The sequence below is a fragment of the Brachypodium distachyon genome, chromosome 3 (assembly GCF_000005505.3).
Source record: "Brachypodium distachyon strain Bd21 chromosome 3, Brachypodium_distachyon_v3.0, whole genome shotgun sequence".
Classification (NCBI taxonomy): Eukaryota; Viridiplantae; Streptophyta; class Magnoliopsida; order Poales; family Poaceae; genus Brachypodium; species Brachypodium distachyon.
In genome coordinates this window covers 52,816,868-52,836,011 of record NC_016133.3, presented here as the reverse complement: position 1 = coordinate 52,836,011, position 19,144 = coordinate 52,816,868, and the positions used below count along the sequence as shown (strand labels likewise).

The following is a 19,144-nucleotide window of genomic DNA, read 5'->3' as shown; positions in this document are numbered from 1 at the left end:
TGCTTGCCCAAATAGGCCGCTCGATCGATTGTTAACATATTCTATGCAGAATCAGGCCCGTCCGATACGCAATGACCGCTTCCAGTCTTTCCACGAGACCATGACACACAGAGAGCGACGGCCGATTTGCTCGTGTATATTTACTCTTCTTTTTTCCACCGCCGCACCTTTTATCTGTACACGATGCCTTCTATATATGCAGCTCCAACATCAATAAGAAGGAATTGTCACGCCTTTGATCTTTCCATTCTACTGCCTAGCTATCTGCAGTGTTGACTAAATCAGCCGCGCTGCCCTCCGTCGTCGGGCACAGCAGGAAGCTGCCTGCAGAGACACAGCGATAGCTCTTGCTCATTCTCATGCATACGCGTTTCTAGCCCGGTCTCGCCACGGACACGGCCGCGGCAGCACAAGAAACCCACGGCTGGAAAGAAGCTAGCTCGCGCTGGGACACATTTTCAACGCGTGCGATGTTGATGCCGCGAGGCCTCTCGCAGTTTCGCTGCGACGAACCCAAGACCGGGAGGGTGTGTGTGTGTGGCTAGCTTCTTCTTCCATGGCTAGCTCTTGGTGAGCACCGGCTGGCCTGGCGCTGCGTGTGCAGCTCACTACTAGCTCAGTAGCTGGGCGTGGACACGACGGCTCTGATGAATGGAACAGCTTCTGGAAGATGAGCTTCGAGTGGCGCAGTTCATGCAAGACATCATCCTCACCGGTTTAATTGCGTGGAATGAATGGATATAGGGTCGTGGTCTCCAGCTACTGGTCATTATGGTTAGGTCCGGGCCCGTGGGAGCGCAATTTAGCTTTCAAGTGCCTTTCTTTTCTGTCGTCTTTGAAGCGATTGAGCACAATTTATTAGTGACAGTGTACGCAGGGACGAAAACGGTGTCCTGATGTATGAATAGGCACGTGGCTGCCTCACCCCTAGCCGCTAGACACATCGGAGCAAACCCAATCAAGAGGCTTAACGGGACTTCTCCGATATAGATTGGCTAACCTCTAGTGATAAACTTACCGAACTTCAAAGATCAAAAAATTGCAATGAGTACGTAGCAAATGGCAATGGGAACCGTTTACCCGATCTCCGATGGGGTATTCCCCTATTAGGGAACGGGTACGGTACATAATTAGTTCCTATGGGGATCACCACGCCACGAATGACCTCCTCAACGGTTATAGCGGGACGGGGGATGTTCTCGTAGTCCCAAAATCCGAACCCCACGAGGACCATGTTAACATACATAGTGTGCCCTAGATTTAGTAAAATCAGATAAAATTACACTCACCAGGTGACCTACTATCCAATTAATGCCGCTAATCAGGTGACTTGCCATCAAATTTTCCCACCATATATATTTATCCCCAGTCAAACCTTCATTTTTACCCTTTGTCACCACCGTGCTAATGATAGTTGCTTGTTAATTTAAAGTTTCTTACTCGAGTATGGGAACCCCGTGGGTTCGGTGCACCCGAGTGGTGGCGGGGATGGGGAAATTTTGTCCCCGAGATGGGGAATGGGGATGGAGCCGTGATGGTTTTTACTGCATGTGGATGGAGAAGAAATAGTGATCCTCGAGCGGATCCAGACCCATTGCCACCGCTAGCAATGAGGGCCTAGAAATCTGGGCATTTTGAAACCCTAAACTTAAAATCAACCTTTTTCTTCATGAAACTTAGAGTACATCTGAGAAAACCACATAATTTTTTCCTCAAGCTTCTCGTGGAACCACAGTTGTGACTAACTGTCTCAAGGAACCACCACTTTTAGGACATACCTTCTCAGAAAATCCTAATCGAACAGATTAAGCCATTTTAACACGATTTTTGACAAATGTGACACATTGTCAAGTGCCACATGTCAAACCGAGGTGGGGCAGAATAAATAATGGGCCCGAAAACCTTAACGGGTTGGGTCGAAATCCTATGTGACCAATGAAACGGGTCAAGGTTGACACTAAAACCACACCAATATTCCTACATCCTTCACATCTCCGTGCCAATCTTGTCAATTGATAGGTGACCCTCGCTAATAGAGCTAGTGTACACATTCAAATACGTAAACAAATATGCTAATACTCAGTTCCATCCATTTTCAACCGGCCGGTTAGACTTGTACTCGTTCGGTTTTTTAATAATCAACATTCACTTAGTTTCCAAAAATAGTAAGTAGGCCAAATCTAAAACCCAACTTTCAAGATTTGATCTGAGCATACATCGTTGATCGTTCCCACTGGCCAGTGCGCGCAATGCTGCGCACCCGCAGCGACCAGAGTCGTGCTACCAAACGGGAGCGGGACCCAAACCAGAACACAACCCAAGCCGAGTCCAACGGCAAATCTACCGCCATCTCCTCTGCTCTCACCAACAATAGAAAGAAAGAAAGCCGATCTCGAAGAAAAAAAGAGAGAAAGAAAAAGCAAACTTTAACCAAAAACGAAAGCAAACCCAATCGTCCACGATTGCCTCAAAAAATTTTATAAGTCCATCGTCCGCGACGAAGTCAAGCACTTGAGCGTCATCTCCCGTTAGCACTCCCCTGCTGCAGGTATCATTATCGATCTCTTTCCATCTCCTCCCTTGTCTGCTTCCTCCCTTCTCCCGTTCTCCGACCTTATTTAAGGCATCGGCTACCCCTCTGACGGAGAAAAAAAAATCGCCCCATTGCCCGAACACCTGCCGCACCTTGGCCAACCAATTTCCTTTTTCAAAGAAACCCACCCAAATTTAAACAAACCCGAACGGAAAGGAGAGAGGAGAAAGGGAAGGGAAGGGCAGGGCAGGTGCGTGTGCGACTGCGTGCGCGTCGGCCGCTAGAATTTAGCAGCCGCCTCGTTTCTCCCTCCTCCTCCACATCACCGTGGACGCGCCCATGGACCGCGCGGCGTTGTTGGCGAGGGAGATGAGATGAGATGAGATGGGCATGAGGTGCAAGAGGCACCCGTTCCAGGCCGGCGGCGGCGTCTGCGCCACGTGCCTGCGGGAGCGCCTCTTCGTGCTCGCCGCCGCGCAGAACGACGCGTCGTCGCCGACGACGCCTGCTCCTCCTCCCCCGGCCGCTTCTGCGGCGGCGGCGGGGCCCCCGGCGTTCCCGAGGTCCGTCTCGCCGTACGTCTCCCGGAGGAAGTCGGACTCCTCCGGCGGCGCGCTCAGGAACCACCCGAGCCTGCTCTTCTTCCGGACGCCGCAGGTAGGGCCCGCCTCGGCCTACGGCGCCGGCGGCGCGCTTGAAGAAGGCGACATCGGGTACGAGAAGCGCCGCGCCGGGAAATTCTCCGTGCTCGCCACGCTCTTCGGCAACCACCATCCCCACCAACAACACCACAACAGATCGGAGGTCGACAAGGATAAGGGAGGAAGCGGCAATAAGGAGCGAAAGAGCCGTTCCTGGCTCGCCGGGATCATCCCGCGCCGCCGCAAGAAGCAGGCACCGGTCGCCGACGCCACCGCGTTACCCCCGTCGTCATCGCCGCCGCCCAGGCGGTCCTGCCGCGCTGTCAGCAACCGGGGCCTCTCGCCGGAGAGGGGTAGCCACGGCAGCGGCGAGGAGAGCAGCTCGCCCGCGGATCCCCCTTGGCGGCCGTTTCCTTCCCCGATGCGGAAGACGCCATGCCGGCGGCGACAGACCAACAGCATGCCGTCGGGGCTGGCCGTCTGCCTCAGCCCGCTCGTGCGGCCCAGCCCCGGGCGCCGCCACCGCGCTGCCCAGCCACCGGACCCCGGGACGTTCTCCTGCGAACTCCGGCCGTCGCCGCTCCACAGCGTCTCCTCAGCCGCCAACGTTGCACGCTGCCGCTCGAGGAAGCTCGCCGACGCCGGTCGCTTCCGGTGATCTTTTCCTTTTCTTCTTCCTTGTTTTTTTTTATAATCTTTTCTTCCCTCTCCTATTATTATCACCTAATCCCAATTACTACCTCCTCCTTTTAGCTTTTGGTTTTTTGGGTGCATTTTACATTTTGTCCATTTGTGAAGAAGAGTCTGCGAGATTTCATACTCCGAAAATACTCCTTTGACATATAGGTTTACTACTGCTACCGCTTGCTAGCCGAACATTTTGTGAGACTGTAACGAGCTGCTTGATTGTTTGTTGTACAGCTACCTGTCTGATGCTGATTTGCAAAATTCCATGTATAACCCCATTCCCTTTGCTTTGATGTACAATTAAGAATCAATAGATTTAGTGATGCATATAGGTACATGGAATGCATATATAACATTAAATGCTGGAGTTATGAGTGAGAGAGATCTGATGGGGGCGACAGAGAGAGAGAGGAGTGTGTGCACAGAGATTAAAAGAAGGTTCTCGATTGCTATGTGTCTGCACCGAATTCTGAATACCACTCCTAGTCTCCTACTCTAATTCTACTACTAGGCGAGAGATGGCATCAATTCAATTCATTTGGTCAGAGCTTTCACATGGAGGCACGCAGGCGGCAGGCAGGCAGCAAATTTATGGGCGACGGCTCCCTCTGCCTCCATTACTCTTTTGCTGGTACACCAAACCAATACAGTGCTAATAAATGATTTCCAACCTCTTCCTGCATGCTCTGACCGGAGTTATTGAGTATCTTGCTCATTCCAATTTTTGCACATCGAACTTTATAGGAGTACATTTTCCATCTCGTTAAATTAGTGAAGCAGTACATTTTTCTTGAAACTCGACAGCAATTTGGAGAAGGCTCTCCATGATCTCGCTTCATTGTGTTTTGCTGGTGACCTGTGGCCTATCTACGATGTGAGTGTGCGATGATCATGGTGATGTTGCATTCGTGTGGGCGCATCCTGTGACTGGCTGATTATGATGTGGGAACTTACTTTGTTTTTTGCACTTGTGCTTGCATGATACTACTACTCTTTAGAACTGCTACTAGCACATTGTTTTGTGTTAATTTAGTACGAGTAGAGATCTTTAGAGTTTGGTTCCAAACTTTTGTTAAATTTGATCCTGGTGCCATCACCATATCGAAAGTAGTCCTACCTAAACCGTTTAATACATTCTTGTAAAAGAAAGTTCAACAGCAACATCACAGTTCACAGATGGCTACTGCTGGTACTACAATATACGTATGCTACATCTGCAACATAAGATACTCTTCGAACTGGTATTGTTCTTGGGAGGAGATGTGTCACGCTCGTGTTACAGATGACCTGCTAGCGATTTGACTAAAGCCACTGGTTTGACTTTTCACTTGCTTGCTATATTTTCTTTATCTACACATCTGTTTGGGGATCGAGGAAAAAAAGTGTGCTGGAACTGTCAACCGGAGTAGTACTACTCCAGTACTCTTCCGTAGCATAAGCTCTGCGTCACCGTTGAATAGTACACTCTGTGCAGAGAGTTCCGATTCGCCTTGGTTTTCAACTCGTTGCACGTTTTGTATGCCAAGACGCCAAAATCTAGGAACGCGTCTACCGCCAATGATGGTGTCCTAATAATCATCCATGGGAGTGTGGATTTGTGCCGCGGACAGAGGAGTCGTGCCACTGGGCAGTTGAAAAGTCAACCTGCTCTGTGAGAGTTAAATACTCCAGAAAGGTCAGCATGGACATGTCTCCCTCCCGCCCCAAACGGCTTGTCTGATTGGATATTCATTATTCATTACTCGTTCCCAATCCCAATCTTTCCTTATTGTTTTGTAGAAGGCACTGATGATTCGTAGCAGTACTATGGGTGACCCGAATAGAGACGAGACGACGGCATCCCAGAGCATGACGCCGCACCGGAACTAAGCCGGGCCCAGCCAGTAAGGATGTGTTTGGTTGGGGGGTCCGGGCCACCCTGCGCGGAGCCAACCTGCCCAATACTATTTTTGCGGGCGTTTGGTTGTCGGGCGTGGTCAACCGCGGTCCGAAAAAACCCCAAAACGGCGTTTCGCGTGAACCGGCCAAATCGGCTGACTCACGCGGCTCACGGGGCGGGCGGGGCCTCTTTTTTTACTCCGCGAGCAGACCGGCCCTCCTCTCCTCGCCCCGCACCCGGCCTCCTCTACATCCTCCTCTGGCTGCGCAGGCGAAGGAGCCCGGCGGCGGCGACTAGGCGGCGATCCGGCGAGCACAGTGGCCGACGACGGGTGAAGGTATCCTTCCCTCTTCCTCCTCCTATCCCCTCCCCTCCTTCCTCCACTCTTCCACCCGACTTGCCCTCCTCTCCGATCTACGTTGGGGGTGGCCATGGCGGAGGCGGAGGCTCCCTCCCCCCGTTCTCTCCTCCTCCCTCCCCGATCTGTGGGTCTCCTCCCTCCTCCTGTTCTCTCCTCCTCCCTCCCCGATCTGTGCGTCTCCTCTCTCTTCGCTCTCGTCTGCTTCTCCTCCTCCCCGATTTGTAGTTTGAAGTATGTATTTGTAGTTTAAGGTATGCTAAAATGTGTGTGAATTTGATATAATTTTGTAGATGAGGAATCGCACAAATTTGTTGATTTGGGCTGCAGTGGCTTACATGTGGATGGTTGTTGAGTCTAGAAAAAGAAAAAGAAGAGAACGACCCCCAATTAGCTATGCACCTATTGATGAGAGAGATAGGATGCGCATGGAGTATCTTGATAACAAAATTTGGAGGGATGAGACAACATGCAAAAACATGCTTAGGCTTGGTAGAGGTGCATTCTTTCGGTTTTGTAATGTGTTTAGGGATCGTGGACTACTTCAAGATACAATACGTTTGTCCGTTGAGCAGCAAGTTTCTATGTTCCTAAACACCATTGGCCACAATTTGAGAACTAGATTAGTTGCCACAAATTTTGATAGGTCAACTGAAACCACTAGCCGATATTTCAACCTAGTACTACATGCTATTGGTCAGCTGCGTCATGACTATATGAAGCCACCTTCCTTGGACATTTCACCTCAAATTGCAGGCAACCACCGTTGGGATCCATTTTTTCAGGTAAGATAGGTAGTTATTTGATTTAATTTTTTGACCCCCCGGAATTACATGGTGACTAATAGTAGTGTCGATGTATTAGGATTGCATTGGAGCAATAGATGGTACCCATGTGAGGTATTCTGTTTCTAAGTCCATGGAGCCATCATTTCGTGGTAGGAAATCCTTCACTACGCAAAATGCCTTGGCTGCAGTAGATGTTTTTGGGAGGTTCACCTATGTGCTGGCTGGATGGGAGGGCACAGCTCATGATGCTACTGTCTTAAAAGATGCATTAGAAAGACCCAATGGCCTTCGTATACCAACAGGTACCACTTATAAATTGTAAAAAATTGGTTAGTGTTGATGATATCAAAATACTTATCTAATGTTATGTTCACCATAATAGGTAAATACTACTTAGTTGATGCTAGCTATGGGGCTAGCCTGGATTTCTGCCTCCATTTCGTGGTACAAGATATCACCTAAATGAATGGGGACACCATCCAGTTCAAACTCCTGAAGAATTGTTTAATCTTAGGCATTCTTCCCTTCGCATGAAAGTAGAATGTGCATTTGGGTCCCTCAAGAGAAGATTCAAAGTCCTAGATGATGCTAAGCCATTTTTCTCATTCCCAACTCAAGTTGATATTGTTCAAGCATGTTGCATCATACATAACTGGATGTTGAGTGATGGGGCAGATGATTTTTTCACAGAAGCAAAAGCTGAGCCACCTCAAGCAACATTCCATGTCCATGCCACAACTACAAGAGACCAGGCTAGGGAACATCAAGCTACTGTTACTTTTAGGAATAACATAGCAAATGCAATGTGGGTTGCTCGGGCCGAATACTTGGCCAATTAGGGTGATTAGATTGTACTTTGAGCAAATTATGTAATGAGGTGACATAATTTATTTACCAGGATGTGAACTATGCATGTAATGCTGGATGTGCTTATTTACCAATCAGGGTGTGAACTATGCATATAATATTTATGTTGGATGTGCTTATTTACCAATCAGGGTGTGAGCCAATTATTTTCCAGTGATATTACATATTGAATAAATGTTGGATGTGCTTGTTGAATAAATGTTTGCTTTGTATATTGAATAAGTGTTGCAGGAATGGATGGTGAGGTTGTTGTGGTTGCTGAAGGCCGTGGTGGTACGGTCACGTGGACTTCTGTCATGACAACTTTCATGTTGAAGCATATGACTGCACATGTGGAAACTGGTGCAAGGACTTCTGCAGGCTTCAAGAGTATGCACTACAATGGTTGTGCAAGGGCATTGAATGACCACTTTAAGCAATCCTTGTATGGACATCAGATAAGCAACCACTACAGGACTGTTAAGAAGAAATTTGTGAAGATTAAGAATATCAAGGATGAAGGCTCAGGGGCTGGATGGGATGATGCTACGTCCACTCTAAGGATGGACCATGACATGGCTTTGAAGTACATCGATGTATGTTCTCTCAAGTACATTGTTTCTTGATGTTCCTTGTTTTTGTAATTTTGATATGCATTCTTTGTTGTTCCTATTTCTTAATTCCGATTACTACAACTGTTCTGCACCTATACATAGATGAGATGATGCACCTATATAGCTGGGTACTTTATACAAATTGACTACTGTTCTACACTTATATATAGATGAGATGATGCACCTATATAGCTGCTCTAAGTTTATTCCTAGTGCAACACTTAATTCAAAAATATATTTGTGTATGTGTGTCAAATATGACCTTGCAGTAGCTGGAACAGCAAGGAATGCAAATCAAAATTATAATTTTTTGTGTATGTATGTCAAATATGACCTTGCAGTAGCTGGAACAGCAAGGAACACTTAATTTTATTTTAGGCAACATTTGTTTGTTGTTGTGTCATGTGATTGAAGCCCTTCTATATTATTCTTCGTTGTGGAACAAGATGATGCATTACCTCACAGTTTGTTGTTGTTCCTTGTTTTTGTGCATTTCAGAAACACAAGTGGTCAGCTGAGTACATAGACAAGCCAATTGAGAATTACTATGAGATGCAAACTTGTTTTGGTGACCGCTTGGCAACTGTCAAGTATGCTAAAGGGTCATCCGAACCACTTGGGACTGCTACAACCCCATTGGAAGTTGATGAAGAGGAAGATGTTTTAGGTCCACAATCTAACATTGGCTCCTCTGCTACAAAGTCACTGAAGAGAGCAAAGAAGGAAGAAGGTGAGGAGGAAAGTCTCATTTCCACTCTTAGGGGTGTAGGTACTGACCTTGCAAATGCTATTGCCAAAGCTGGTGCCAATGGAAATGACATACCTGATGGTTTGTATGAAACCTTGTGTGGATTGGAAGGCTACAATGAGGATCATGTTGCTCAGTATTATGGGTTTTTGGTTGATCATCCGAAAAAAGCAAGAGGTTTCATGACACAAAGGGCAGTTGAACTGGATGGCTCGGTACATCAAGAAGGAGTACACTGATTAGGCTTATGAGTAGGATGTGAGGTCAGCTTTAAGAAAAGAGGGACAGGGGGTTATGTTTGTTTCTGACGGCCTGATGTAAGGATCTATCAATTTCTTTTGTCAATTATGCTTATAATGTGTACTGTTCGGTTCAGTTTGGGGGATGCACATTACTGATAACCCTATTATGTAGTCCATACTTTGTTTTTCTGATATCCCTATCATTCTGCGGATTATGTAGTCCATACTTTGTTTTGCTGCTTCTGCGGATTCAAATATATGTTCAGTTTCAAAGCAAGAGAATGAGTTTCCTATTCACTGAGTCGCTTAGTCAACCAAACATGAAAAGTGGTTCGAATCGCCCAGTTGAACTCACCAACCAAACGCGAAAATGGGCGAACCCACTCACCGTCACTCACCAAGCAAACACGAAAATCAGTTCGCCCCACTCAACCAACCAAACACGAAATTGGTTCACCCCATCACTAAAATCTGGTTGGAACCAACCCACCCGCCTTCGCTCACCAACCAAACACATCCGAAGCAGCTTAGACGCCATCATGGCGAGCGCTGGCCCAGGTGGTGGGGGTCGCCGTTTGTTTTCCAGTCACCCCCTGGCTTCGGATGCAAGCCTTGTGTTTTGGAGACAAGGCTGAGATCACGACCTCAAACCACGACGTATGCCGGCGCCGATGGGATTACGCACTAGCCAAGCGAGCCCGGCCTGGCCGGGTGGACCGCGTGATGATGAGGACGGGAACTTGTTGGCTCGGAGGCTCGGAGCTAGTACGGCAGCCCGCTAGTGCATTATGCCGGTTGACCACCGCTGTCGTTGCGGGCTGCGGCCAAGCCAAAGCCGTGGTGTGTAATCATCTTCTCGACTTTCTCGGATGGTGCTATGGTGGGAATGGAAGATCGGTCATGCGTCATCGGTTGCGGCGGTGAATCTTGTCGGCCGGGGCACATCTGCTCTGCTCTGCTCTTACCGGCCGTCGTCTCAGTGGGTGACTGGGTGCTGCTGCTGCTCTCCTCTTGTTTTCATCGATTTCTCTTCGCGGCAAAGGATGGAATTAATAGTGGAGTGAGTTGAGTGGGGGTGTGCGTTGTTGCAACAAACTCTCTCTCAGGTGCCGGGTGTGATACACCTGATCAGCGGCTGGCTTATCGTGCGGGTAATAATTGGGCGCTTGACAAAGGGCTTGGTGTGTTTGCGTGGGTTGTGCGCCGTCAGGCACAACAAGAGTACTAGTATCCTGAAAAAGAAAGCAGTCTTCCTCCGAACTGAAAAGATAATAATGCTTTGAAGTAAGATAAGGGATCAATTAGCTGTTGCTATTGAACTCGACACTATACGAGGATAGAAGCGCATGTGAGTTAGGTCGTGATCAAGGCCGGGTGTACAAAGTGGGTTTCTTGTTGACAGTCGAACTCGTCTTGCCGTTTTCCTTCTTTTCTTTTTGGGTTTAAGTAATGGGAATGAGGATGATCTGGTTGGTCCAGTGGTTCGTAGAATGGGAATGAATGAGCACTGTCAGTATGTATCAGCGCGGGTAGGTGTTTGGTCTCACAGTGTATTACTCCCTCCTATCCTGAATTGTTGTCGAAATATTACATGTATCTAGACGTTTTTAAAAATAGATACATCCATATTTTGATAAATTTGAGTCAAGAATTTAGCATGAGAAGGAATACTTGATTATAGTAATAGTTCCGTCTGATTAAACCGCATTTACAACGTCTTTGGCATAATCTGCAGAAAAGAGTTCAACTTGTGTCCTATAGCCTCCTAGGTAACTACAAAACTGAAGAGACATATCAATTCGCAAGTGTAGTGTCTTACTTCAGTAGTTTAGCAGAATGAAACAGTGCATGGATCCACTTTTTTTTTCACAAACATGAAGTGCGCACCATGTTGTATTAGAAGTAGATCGCCCTGAAATCAAAACGAAAGGCAAAACGGAAGAAAAAACAGCAAATAAGCGAAGAGCAAAGAAAACCCGAAACTGTACATTTACCCTACTGCAGCTTGATAATTTCTTTCAACAGAGAAAGATAAAATATAAATGAATTGTGGATATCCCTACTGCAGCTTGATAATTTCTTTCAACAGAGAAAGATAAAATATAAATGAATTGTGGATATCCCTACTGCAGCTTGAAATTTCTTTCAACAGAGAAAGATAAAATATAAATGAATTGTGGATATCCCTACTGCAGCTTGATAATTTCTTTCAACAGAGAAAGACAGAATATAAATGGATTGTGGATATCTATCTATCTATCCATGACATACTGAATTTAGCAACCGCAAACCAGGCATGAGTGAAGCAGATGATGCCCCGTTAACGCTCGTTCACAATCACAACGAATGAACGCTAACAAAGAGCCTTTAGGAGACTACTAGGACCATATCCGTGATGATTGCTCATGCCCAAATGATCTAACAGAAAATACTGCTACGGAGAATATCAGAATAACCGAGAAAAATGAGGTTTGACTGACCAACCTCCATAACGTACCATGGGTATACTTGTCAACTGTAAATTCTGTCATAGGGTAAGCTCAAAAAAAAATCTGTCATAGGGGTGAGACTGCCGTCTGAACAAAATCTCTATGTATAAACTTCCGAACCAAGGCCCTCCAACTTTCCTACCTGTCTACCTTCTGAAAGTTACAGGAGTCCTTATGAAAGCTTTGAAATAGGCGTTCTGTTGCCAAATCGGTAGACAGTAGTGATTTTCAGAGATGAAACCACGATAACATGGCAACCATTATTCATCACATACAATCACATCGAAAATCTAACCGAAGGAAGAGGAACAATTATAAGGTGACATCATTACCAATTACCAACAAACCTAATGGAAGGAATATAATGCCCCTTGCCTCTACAGACAAACGGAGGGATCAAAGATAAACAATAAGGTGATACAAATAGATCGGACAAACCTTGATCAGCACCGAATGACCATTCATCTCAACACCTTTGTCCACTTGACTCGCCACGTCCTGTTTATCAAAAAATGATATATATTACCTACAAGAATCCTAAAATGACACTACAAGTATGCTCCAATTGTGGCCGAAATAGGAACAAGAACAAAAATAATGATCAAACATAATCATAGTCAGGCCAGCCTTGTAGTACTAAACCTGTTGTCCATCATTCAGCTTTGTGACCATAAGATTCATTACCAGATTCAGATTCAATCTTCAGTGCTTATGATACGAATGTTCAACCACAGGTTGATTTCCAACCCGACCAAAAATCGGCTGGCAAATGCTAGTTAAACTTCCTTCTATACATGTGACCTCGGCTATCGGAGTATTTGAAACGAACCTGTTTTTTAACACCTCTAGCTCATGGACTTCCAAACAAATATTTGGGGGTGTTGGAATGCAGAGCTAAATATATCATCAATTCTATACTAATAATTAGATTGATATGTGTCAGGCGGCTAGGTTTATTTTGCTTTTCAACAAAATTCGTAGTATAGGGTCAGTCAGTAGAAGCAAAGATCAAAATATGGCACCTTTAATCTGCAGTTCTTTTGCTGCAAAAACTCCTCCATGCTGTTCTCAGTCATAGGGATCAACTGCTTCTTTGCCCATCTAAGTTGCTTTTGTTCTTCCATTGACAAGCTAACTAGAAAGCTAAATGTGGATGCAGGATCATAATTATGACAAGCGATAAATGCAGTCTCTTTTCGCTTGCAGTTTCTATCATAAACAAAAGAGTTAGCTTCCAGGACATGGCTTAAGGAAACTGCTGCTGGAATAGCCGTCAGAACTGACTATGCATTTTACTAAGAGTGCATTTGCAAACTCAAGAACTGGCATTTTTGTGCTCACCTAGTGAACGAATTAGAGCAGGTAAAAGAGAATCATTCGAATAATTTTGACCTGAAAGTTTCAAAATTGCTAAGCATTGCTGCTCCACTGATTCCTTTGGATCATTTAGTCGAAAAGGAACATCGGGGGGCATCTTGCCCAGATAATGCTTGAAAGACTTCTTGTAAAACGGTATGATCTAAGCAAGTGGTAAGAGAGCAGCATGTGCCACTTTATGATGCAGATCATCCAAGTATCGACGAGCAAGCCTCATAACCTTCTCAAACTTTGGTGCGACTTCCTGAATGCCTTTTGATCTTCTCTCAAGCAAAGACTGTCATAAGAAATTGAATGCATATAACCTCATCATCTAATCTGACCTTGGGTACATAAAGAATGTGCCTCTGCGAGAGATGAGGTACATCTATGCTACTGACCATTCCGCCCAAATTGAGTTGTTTACCATCTAAATCACCTCTTCAACTGGCATAAAACCAAGATGTCATCTGCTTACTCAAGAGAGGTCACCAGAAGTAAGAAGTATAGTTGTTCTGTGGCTAACTTATGAACTAGAAGTGCTAGCAGTGTTTCGCCACCTGCTGCTTCCCTAGTTGTGCACATGAGCTACCATCGGTGCTTGTTTTAGCAAAGCTTTGCTTTAAGAAATTTCTGAGTCTTTCAAGCTAATGGAGGGTGAGAAACTTGACAGATCAGAAGGGATCCCCTGATGGCCTGATGCTGAACTTGAAGAGAAGTTGTCCACTCAATATTTGCCCTACACTCAGCCTTGTCTTGAGCAGTTGTTACAATTGTAGCTTCAGAAAATGAAATTTCTGGTGCTGGTTCAAATAGAGTGGTGGCCTGCCAGGGGCAAATCACAAGATAATGAATTGATACCTGCATTGTTGCCTGAGTTCAACGGGTTGGTTAATAAATCCCACATGCCGACCGAGAAATGAAAAATAAATAACGAGGTATGTTTCCATGACATATACCTAAATCACATTTATCAGGGTATTTATTTGAAATTCCATAGGGACGTAGAAACTAGCAAATGGCATTCCTATAAATATCCCAAAGAAGTAGAAAGTCGTTGTTTGATGGGTGTGCAAACAAATGATAAAAAAATTCATAAGTTCCATAGGGACATAGATGTTTACATACAATATCTGAATTTGGATAACACTACTTTGCTCTGCTATTTTTGTGGCAAATATGTTGAGTTGCAGTACATACAGGTAACATTCTCTTTTCCCAAATAGTGAAACAGTTCTCATTACTACAGAGTACAGACATAATAAATGGAAACAGCTAAACCTTTTTTACAACACCCCATGTCTCCATCTCCTGTCCAGAAGCTGATTTATAATAGGGGTCACGAGTTGCTTTAGGAGGGTGGGAAGGCTGAATAATTAGCAGCACCTGTAATAGATGATAAAGAAAAGACCCTCAGAAGAGGAGCCAAGTCCGATAAAGAATACTTTCTCCTACCCAAGTGATAAGTTTAAATGTCTAATGTGTATAGTAAAAACACAGAAATGAGCAAGCAAGAATTAACAACCTCCAAGAACTATGCCGCCCACTCTTTGAATTGGAGTTATCCAGACTGATCACTCATTATCTGCCTGTTAAGTAGCATTACTTTTTCTATTTCCTTCATTCGGTCTTTATAAGAAAATACCTTTGTAGATGAAACTGATTTACTTGTAGTATTTAGTTCCTTTATTTGGTTTTTAAAAACTCTAAAAATAAAGCATAGCAAAAAATAGATAACACTTGGAATGCACGGTCGAAAAACAAATCATCAAATATCCTATGTTTATGCCTTTTGGATTGTGTAGGTACCATCATATCAATATTGCTTGTCTGTAGCCTAATTGCTGCCAGTTTTTTTTTCTCTCGAGCACGCACCCAAATTTGTGTTGCTTTGTATTAGAAGGAGAATGTTGAAATAGCACCAAAGTTCCAAAAAGCTCCAAGGATCAACCAGAAACCGAGAGAACAAGAAACAGCAACAGCAAAACAAAGGAGAGAACAAGACAAAAAGAAACAACTAGCTAACAAAACTGTGCAGGGAGCAGGGCTCAAGGCACATCAGGAGGCCACACATGGAGCGCTAGGCGGCACAACACCTAATCTAGTATCTAAAGGCCACTGAGAATCTTTCAAAACTGTCGTAAAAGAAAGAATCATTCAAAACAGCCAAGGATTCCGTATGAACAGAGTGAAACCAACCAGCCTTAATATTAACATACTCCGTTTGAAACCATTGGGTCTATTTAGAAACTGCAAAAGCTATTTCCTAACTTCTATATTTCTGGTTAATAACTTAATATTATTCAAGGATGATGTGCTTGATTGCAAGGCTGAAGACCATTTGTATTGCTATAATGAAACAGCCAATTTACACTGAAGAAAATATGCAATAATAGGGCGGCAATTGACGATTTATGAGTCAATGTCAACTTCAACTTCTTGTATCAAGCATTGAATATAGTTGCCAAGCTCTTACCCTGTCCTCAAAATATCAAAGATACTACGTAGTAAAATGGCTGGTAATATTAAGATAGCCAGGTATTCTGATTCGAATTATGTAGATACATTGTATTCTACGCATATGAAGCTTGGCAGTTGATATCTTTGGTACATTATGTAGTTAGAGATCTGGAGCTGTTCATGAGACTTTGAAGTCCTGCTACAGTTCGCAAATATGCAGGTCTATAGGCGCCTATATGCTGTTCATAATCTGTATTCTATGGCACAGAATATGAATACGATGTTTCTGAGTGGAATACCGATCTGGACAAAACCATGGGATATAGAACATTAAATTGATACATATGCAAGATGCATACAAGAGCTTAGCAATGAACACCTTATAGCCGAATATGTTCTTCGTTCGTAGTCAATGTTATGGTCTGTGACATGTGTGCTTACAGTTGGCAGTCTACACTCTACACAATGACTTAGTCTGCAGCTAGATTCTGAATGATCAAGTAGAGAAGGATCATAATACTTATAGAAGGACAGAGATTTGACACATAAATTGATGGTGAAGTACTGAAGTTTTGAACTGGTAGCATACATTCGAAACTTCCCACGCATAGTGCAAAACACACTAAACCAATAGCATCCACTGCCCGCAAAGGCTAAACTGAAGTAAACCTGGCTAAAATATTAGGCGTGCAGCACATTATGCGGTGGTTCAATAAGCACATCCATAATATTCAAGGAAAGAAACTGCAGGGCCATGCAAAATTGGGAAAGGATGTCTCTGAAATATTTTTGCCTTTTTATTTCCATGATGATACATCCTTACATAGGGAAAAAGGAAGAAATCAATAGTATTGTATACCTAGAAAAATGGTGAAAATGGTATCTTTGATGAACTTACTATTAACCCCTAGTAATAACTAGTACTCGCTATTCAGTACCAGGAAATTAAATTGGTAAGAGCATCTGCGGGGAAACAATGTACCGGAGCACCTAGGAATTCTCCTCCACACTGGCTGAAGTTTTCCTAGACTTCTTATCATCAACATATAACTGGTAGCCATACGACATAAATCCCCAGATGGCCATCATCATAGCTATAATCTTGATCCCATCCATTTTGTCGTGAAAGAAAATCACAGCAAAAACAGGAATGATGGGTAGAGCTAGAGTGCTTATCACATTTGAAAATAGTGATGAAACTACGAAGATCAGCCCCACCACTCCAACAGAAGCTATCTGCCATGATATAGCAGTCCATAGAAGCGTCATTACATAGGACAACTTCCCTGAGCTGAATACGTGCATCTCACCCTCCAAAGTCTTCCATTCACCACTTGCAAATAACCCAACAAGAGAAGCCAGTGTAGCCACAAATGCAGTATAGATCTGCATGTTCAACACAACTGAGAAGGTCTCCCTCTTAATAACCTTCTCAAATGTAACTTGCATGAGGGAGAGAATAAGTGAGTATGTGGCCGATGCTCCCAATGTCAACACAAAACCCAATATATGTTTCCCCTGTGAGATATCATTAGTGCCCTGAGAATCTTCATCAACTCCAAGGAGTGAAGCGGAAAATGTAAGGAGGACTACAGAGTTGAAGATCAAAGGGGTGAACTTTTGAGCATTGAGGACATATGAGAAGACAGCATTGAAGGCCAGCTGACTAGCACAAATGAGTGAATAAGTTGAGACGGGGAGATACAATAGACCGTAGGAATACATCAAGTCGTCTGCAGCAATGATGAGCCCCAAGACAATGTATATCAGAGTGATTTTGGAACCAGAAGCTTCAGGATTACTTGTGGTCGTTTGTGTAGAAGGCGACTTTGGACGGAAAAGGAACTGAGCAATAAACAACACTGGAAAACCAGCAGTTTGGACAAACGTGGACATCCACTTGCTATTTCCACCTTGATTGTAATAGAATCTTCCTAGGAGTGTTGATGCTGTCTGACCGGCAATAAGGAAGAACATGTTCAGTGTCACCATCAACCACCATTGCCAAGGCTTAACAGGGGAGCTCTGTGCAGGTGCTTCATTGGTTGAGGAACTTGCAGCTTTGGACGATCCTGCAACTTGCAGTTGGAAATCAGTAAGACAGATTAGATCAAACCATAAATGCTTAACATTTTTTCTATAAACTTGGTTAGTTTGACTTAGGACAAACCTAGAACTTCTTACATTTAGGAACTGAGGGAGTAGCTCTTAGTTAGGCTAATTTGAAAAAGAATTGGACTAATTTGGCATAAATGGCCCTTGCATCTCTAAATCTATGCATGTATTGGCCTTTTCGCCCCCCACACCCTCCACCTAGACATTCCTATCAAGCTTTGCCACTGATCGATAACTGGTGTTCTCATCAACCCTTGAACCCTCTCACACCGACGACAAAAAATAAATTCTTACCACTGACTAAATATGCCAACGCACATCTCCCTCAGACCCCTCACCAGGTTGTACCACAGGCGTGGTTTTAAGGATGCACACGCACTCATCCACGGTCCCCATGAACAAATGAGTATATCTGGCAATTATGAGCGTGCACGCAGGTTAAAAGTATCGATTCAATGTCTAGTTTCCCAAATAAACCCGTTACGTCATACTGCCAACGGTGCGTGCACAATCCATCGAACACCTTGTGTGCTTACTTCCCCCACCAACACTCGCACCGCCAAATTCCTTAAGAAGCGAAAAAAATAGCAGCGCCCCAAGCAGAGACAGGGATGGCACGACTTCATACATCGTAAAAAGATGGGTTGCTACCTCGTCTATCTATCGATTTCCACACACCGGTGGCATATTGAATCAAAGGAAGGAAAAAACTGCGAAATTTCACATCACGTATACTCCCTCAAACCAAAAGCGAACTTACCGGCGATTTGTATCTGGACCTCTTCCTGGTTGCTTCCGCCGTCGCCGGCCATGACAAGACGGTCGTGCGCGCGATCCAGACTCAGGGAGGAGAAGACTCAGAAGAGAGAGGATGGGCCGATGGAGGCACGGAGCCGGTAAGAGGTCTGGTCAGCGGAGCGCCGCACGGGGCTGGAGTGGAAAAGGCAGTAGGGCTGCAGGGCGCTGTCTTGTCTCGTCTCGCTCCTATTTTTCTTTTTAGAGGGTCTCGCTCCTTTTTGTTCTCAACGAAGCGAACCCCTTTCGCCGTTTGCCCATCGTGTGACGGGGACTGACGAGGGTTCGATCGTTTCCGGTGCAGCCCGAAAATGGTTGTAGTACTCCAGGATTGACCCGAGGAAATTAATACTCTCTCTTTTTAAATTCTTAACTTAAATTTATCAAATATAAATATATATATTCTTAAAAAAACGTTTAAATACATGTAATATTTCGACAACGCTTTAGTTTAGAAATCGGAGGGAGGGACTAGTTGCGTAATTCCCCCGATGACGATGACGGGATTCCGAGAGAACCCGAACTGGAGGCACAGGTGGAACGAATGTCGTTCCTTTATGCCTGACGCGCACGGGGCGATAGGCGATCCCATG

General features: G+C 44.8%; 3 protein-coding genes across 7 annotated transcripts; 2 read left to right on the top strand and 1 right to left on the bottom strand.

The window, feature by feature from the left end:
* Positions 1-2,520: 2,520 nt before the first annotated feature.
* Positions 2,521-4,094, top strand: LOC100829398 (serine/arginine repetitive matrix protein 1). The gene has a single exon (XM_003570081.4). It carries the CDS (start codon positions 2,918-2,920, stop codon positions 3,830-3,832), a length of 915 nt encoding a protein of 304 aa, XP_003570129.1. The 5' UTR covers positions 2,521-2,917; the 3' UTR covers positions 3,833-4,094.
* Positions 4,095-7,068: 2,974 nt separating this feature from the next.
* On the top strand, positions 7,069-9,613 carry LOC104581284. The gene is made up of 3 exons (XM_024462252.1): positions 7,069-7,188; positions 7,977-8,328; positions 8,845-9,613. The coding sequence occupies exons 2-3, from the start codon at positions 7,987-7,989 to the stop codon at positions 9,331-9,333; spliced, it is 831 nt and encodes a 276-aa protein (XP_024318020.1). The 5' UTR covers positions 7,069-7,188; positions 7,977-7,986; the 3' UTR covers positions 9,334-9,613.
* Positions 9,614-10,987: 1,374 nt separating this feature from the next.
* LOC100829099 (probable purine permease 11) lies at positions 10,988-18,767 on the bottom strand. Of its 5 annotated transcripts, none has more exons than XR_002964771.1 (5): positions 18,517-18,767; positions 16,624-17,719; positions 14,463-14,567; positions 12,848-14,054; positions 10,988-12,323 (listed from the first exon to the last, which is right to left on the bottom strand). XR_002964771.1 is itself a non-coding variant. In XM_010237533.3 (3 exons), exons 1-2 carry the CDS (start codon positions 18,566-18,568, stop codon positions 16,632-16,634), a joined length of 1,140 nt encoding a protein of 379 aa, XP_010235835.1. In that variant the 5' UTR covers positions 18,569-18,767; the 3' UTR covers positions 14,242-14,567; positions 16,624-16,631. The 5 variants fall into 5 exon arrangements, 2 of the variants coding, with proteins under 2 accessions (XP_010235835.1, XP_003570128.1); XR_002964772.1 differs by having other exon boundaries at positions 12,848-14,042; XR_731868.3 differs by having other exon boundaries at positions 12,848-14,006.
* Positions 18,768-19,144: the final 377 nt, after the last annotated feature.